Genomic DNA, 4823 nt, shown 5'->3' with positions numbered 1-4823 from the left:
GAAGAACATGCATTCCCCGATCACAACCATATTGCTGCGGTGGAAGAGGTGAGATACCTTTTGACCGATGCAGAGAAAGACGGTTGCTTACATGGAGCCTCAGAACTTCGACTTCAATTCCAGACTGCGTTTGTTCAAACTACACAAGGGCCGAACATTAGTTCTTGTCCACCACGACGAAGATCATCCCAGTACAGACGTCGGACAGGAGGTTGTGATGAAGGTTCAGGGATACTTGTTGGACTGCTCCATGCCACCTGTTCGCCGCTTCCAGTGAGTTCTCTTCCCATCTTGCACTTTGAAAGGACAGTCAAACAAGAGACGCACCCTCTAGACTTCCCCGTAACCTGAACCGCCTGATCGACCTTAGGCAGTTTGTGACCTTGACCGGTCTGGGTGCTCCAGGTTTCGAGAATGCGGTTCGAGGACTAAGCACCATATATCAGAATGTGAAAGCACTGGTCATGCGTCGAGGAGGTCAGTTGAGGGAATGGACTCCAGGAGAGGATGGTGGCCACCTCACCATGACCTTCGGCTCTCGCTACCTGACGGCGTCAAAGGATGTAGCCGATGACGACATTCATCCCGACCTTGCCGAGGTCGTCGACCCTTTCAATGTTCTTCGTCCGCTGCTGCGCACCGAAGTTCACACATTGGACAACTGCGTGCAATACTGGCAAAGAAGTAGGGTCTCTGAGTGAGTGTGCCATTTCCTTGTTCATGTAGAACAGCACTTACACCATGGTGGCAGCGGTTACAACTTTGAGAAGGTCAAACTGGAGGTAATCGGCCTAAGCAATATGATCGAAGTTCAGTTCGCAGTTCATGTTATCAAAGTCGGTCGCCAGGACTATATCTTCCTCCCGAAGCTTCGTGCCATCTGTCTGTTTGGGAAACAGGCCGAACAGGTATGTTGCTGAAGGCATTGTAGTTTTTTTCCCACTCATGTACGGTTTGCAGGACCACAACCTGGCCTCAATCCGTGCTATCACCGCCCGAAGGGTCATCTCACCTCTCAAGAAGGTGAAACGGAAGGTCGGGTATGGACCGGAGGATAGCGAGGGTGATGCCGATGGGCCTGCTGAGCCTCCCCAGAAGGCTATGCGTCGGCTGACCCTCCAGGAGGGTGCTTCCGGGGATGTCTCCATGCGGTCGGATTCGAAGTAGATTCTTGTTTTTAGAGTTGAGGCCGAAGCTTGTGTTCGCTATCTGAGTACTATATCCAATCATCATATATAATGCAATCTAGAGGGCCGTTCGGCGTGACTTATTTATCTTTCAGCTTTCGATTGGCATCTTGTAGGATTCAAGTTTGCGGTGGTCCGGTCATGTGGTACACAGATGAGCGATGAAACAGTGACGACAGAAGTTCTACAACATCGCACTAGGCTGCGCGGACACCTGAAGTTCGAGAGAACTTACAGAGGAGGTGCTCAAGAACTATAGGGTCATATCCGACATGCATCCGTGCTTCGTCCGTCCGTAACCCATCCCAAACCGCATCGTACACGCGCTTGAGTGCCACACCGGTCTCCTCTGCACTGGCATCGTCCGTGATCTGTCCGAGAGCAAGAAGAGCCTTCCAGGATCCGCGCTGGATTATACGGATCATCTCAGCGACCTCTGCGGTAGTTGGCTTGGCGACTTTGCCTGTGTAAGACAGATCCGCGGCGAGCAAGTACGCAGTGAGAGGTCCAAACAGGGGACACTTGACAAGTTTCTGTCCGCGCTTCCGCTTGCCAGATTGCACTCCAGGACGATGTTTGCCCTGAATCCACCAGTACACAGTCTGGATCGGGATCGGTTCCCCGTGATGCTGCTCGAGTAGCGATGCCCAACGGTTCTCATGCTCAAAGTACTTTGGGACCACCTTCATGCCTTCACGTCGTTGGTACGAGGGCTGACCGTAGCATCGTATGTTGAAATACTTGTCTTGCTGCGTCTCGGTTGTTGGGATACCTTCTGGCTGAGAAGCAACGAAAGCGTCCCAGTGTTGTTGCGACGGATAGTAACATGTCGTCGCCTTTTGCAGGATCTTTGGCGACTCGAAGAACAGACCTCGGAAGATGAGCATGCTGGGGAATGCACCTGGTTTGTTGACCGTATCGGGATGGAATGGACCACCAGGACCAGTGACGTGCTGGCGAGAAGGAGCAAGTTCACGCCAAGGTAGGAAGTGATTGGGGCGGGTGAGGACGAGTCGTTGTAGGTCGGTGGGGTGACCCGGTTTCTGCTGGTAGGCCAAGGGCAGTAGTTCTTGAGCGAAAGATACCAAAGCTCGAAGCCCTTCTTCCTGAGTGCAACTCACAACCGTTGGGATCGCGTCCGCGTCGACCCTGGAGCCGTCTTCTTGAGTCTGCGACTGCTTGTTACCTCTGGCATGCGACTTCTTCTTCCGGGTTCGGGGACCTGGGGAATGAAGCGATGCAGATGAAGGTCCAGTCCTCGATGTCGATGTTGAAGGCATATCAAGAGGAAGACGTGTGGAATCCGGAGAGGGAGAGTAGATTGAGTGTACGAATGTATCTGCCCACATTCGCATTCCCGGCATGCATTTCTCTACGGCACCCGACAGCTCCGACAGCAGCCCTGCCTCTGCGGAGGCGACGTCAGCGAGAGGCAAGGCCTCTAGAGCCTGCTTGAAAGGGTCCAGCAAAGAAAGCGTTAAACCACATGGCCGCCGGTACGTTCCCAGAATTGAGGCCTGAACGGAGCGGTAGGTGCGCCATACACCCGGAAGCAGCAGAACATCGGCATTCTGGAATGCAGCAACCGCGTACATGACGAAGTACGCTGCGAGCATCTCGGTACGGTTAGGATAACCGAGCCACAAGTGCAACATCTTGAGCACTTCAGAACATGTCCTATCGCAGTACTGCTCTTTCCTGAGATGTCGAGGCCGAGGTAGTACGGCTTCCAAGCCTGCGACGTCTTCGAGGTGAGGTAGGAAGTCGCTAGCTTGATAGCGACTGCCAGTCCTACTGGAGATGTCTCGGTACACCCTACAGCATAGTCGCTCCAACCAGTCAGGAGAGTCTTCGTCGACCGCGCCCTGGGTGCACCGGTCGACGATCTTCACACAGCGAGCGGCGCAGTACTGTGTCAACCAATACCATGCTGCAGCGCTGGATAACATCACTCTGCGGCGGTAGAAAGCCAGCTGAAGTTCGAATGCATCAGCCTTCTGGGAGACGACGCTGTGGGCAGACCACAACCCGGCCAGCGCGGCAAGAAAGTGGTGGCTGAAATGGTCAGACCGGAACGCCTGAATGAATAGGTCGACGTTCCCCTCGGCTTCCAAGAAAGTGTTTCCATTGCGTTCTGGTTTTGCCACAAACGTGCGGTAGGTCCTGAGAGCCTGGCTGAGGTTCTCATATGAGAACAACTGAAGGACTTTGTGAAAAGGCGGCATGGAGGGGAGATTGCCGGGAATAGGGATTGGGTGAACGACAAGAGCTCCCAGGCTCTCATCGTGGTTTGCTGCAGAGTCATCATCTGTAAACAGTATAAGTACGGTAAGGACCGCTTGATGCAACTTCAAACACCCACCCTCGCTGCTGGTACCATCTGAACAAGATTTAGGTGAGTCGCTGAATCCTTCTGCTAGATAGCGTGTACTAGCGAAGTCGGTGTTGGCATACACCTCAGCCTCATCGTCGGTGTCACACCAGTTTACTAAAAATTAGCATATATCAGCAACGTATCTAGTCTGAGGTCCTACGGTACTAACGCTGCGAGCCGGGAGCTGAAGGCTGAACCTTACGGCCCTTGGGTACCTTCGGAATTTCCACGTACGGGACGATGAAAGCTCGGTGAACTCCACCACTTGGTTCTGTTACTTTGGCAGGCTGAACAGAACGGGACTGACTGCGAAGGCTCGCCAGTCTGGTGGAGGAAGTAGAACCTGCAGAATTGTGTTCTCGACGTGATTTCTTGCGAACGGGTTCTGTGATTCGGTTCTGAGTGAATTACAATACTCATACTATGACAAGGCGAAATGTACCTTCTGGGTCGCTGTCTTCACCATCCGCGTCTTCCCCCTCATCCTCCACACACTGAGCCTTGCGCTTCCGTGTGTCTAATGCAAAACCAAGTCAGAAACAGCGGAATGTAAACCGTTGTCGAAATTAGTACTTACTAGGACGAGAGTCAGGAACCTTGACTGTGGACGTCTTGAGTTTCTTCTTTGCGGAACCCTTGGTGTTTCCGCCCTGAGATATCTTGCGCTTCTTCTTCTTCTCTTGCTCCGCTTCTAGTTAGATGGTGAGCGGGGAACGTCAATATCCAGTTCTAGAGTTAGAACACTGACCGATACGGTCTTGATGCAGGCGTACGCAATGAGGTATGTACTGTCTCTGCACGTTCTTGTGTTGCTCCCATTTCTCAACAGCCTCGGCGCGGGTACAGCCGAACTCCACGGAGGTTGTGGTCGATCCAGGATGCAACTCCCAGGGCTCCGGGTAATGAACATTCTCTTCCTCGTCCTTCAGCATGATACACTCGGCAAGCTTCTTGAAGTCGATTGTCATCGTGTGCTTCTCAGGGATTTGACGACCAAGATGATGTGCAAGTTGGCATAAACCGCGGTAGTAGAACTGAAGCATCCCAGCGGGCGAGGTGAGGTACATGCCCGAGTGAATCCAATTCGCAATGTTAGTTGGCACCGGCTCGTTGTCGTACCTGTGTCTCTGGTTCAGTACAATTGTAACCGGTGGCAGTTGCGACAAGCTCACTTGGGGTCGATGAATTCAGGCGGCATGTAGAGGTGATGTCCGCCCGGTAATGCACCGAGGCTCAGCACTGCGCTACCATCCAACATCGCA

General features: G+C 53.0%; 2 protein-coding genes across 2 annotated transcripts; one reads left to right on the top strand and one right to left on the bottom strand.

The window, feature by feature from the left end:
• Window positions 1–91: 91 nt before the first annotated feature.
• L226DRAFT_474417 (uncharacterized protein) lies at window positions 92–1167 on the top strand (the record flags this gene model as incomplete). The annotated part of the gene is given in 4 exon segments (XM_067676588.1): window positions 92–273; window positions 335–684; window positions 727–912; window positions 932–1167. 4 exon segments carry the CDS (start codon window positions 92–94, stop codon window positions 1165–1167), a joined length of 954 nt encoding a protein of 317 aa, XP_067528350.1.
• A 217-nt stretch (window positions 1168–1384) lies between these two features.
• Window positions 1385–2842, bottom strand: L226DRAFT_474422 (uncharacterized protein; the record flags this gene model as incomplete). The annotated part of the gene is made up of 2 exons (XM_067676589.1): window positions 1385–2336; window positions 2688–2842. The coding sequence occupies 2 exons, from the start codon at window positions 2840–2842 to the stop codon at window positions 1385–1387; spliced, it is 1107 nt and encodes a 368-aa protein (XP_067528349.1).
• Between the last annotated feature and the right edge of the window lie 1981 nt (window positions 2843–4823).

This window comes from Lentinus tigrinus, assembly GCF_003813185.1.
Source record: "Lentinus tigrinus ALCF2SS1-7 unplaced genomic scaffold L226scaffold_96, whole genome shotgun sequence".
NCBI classification, from domain to species: domain Eukaryota; kingdom Fungi; phylum Basidiomycota; class Agaricomycetes; order Polyporales; family Polyporaceae; genus Lentinus; species Lentinus tigrinus.
Note: the sequence above shows the minus strand (reverse complement) of the source record. Positions and strands in the feature narration are given on the sequence as shown.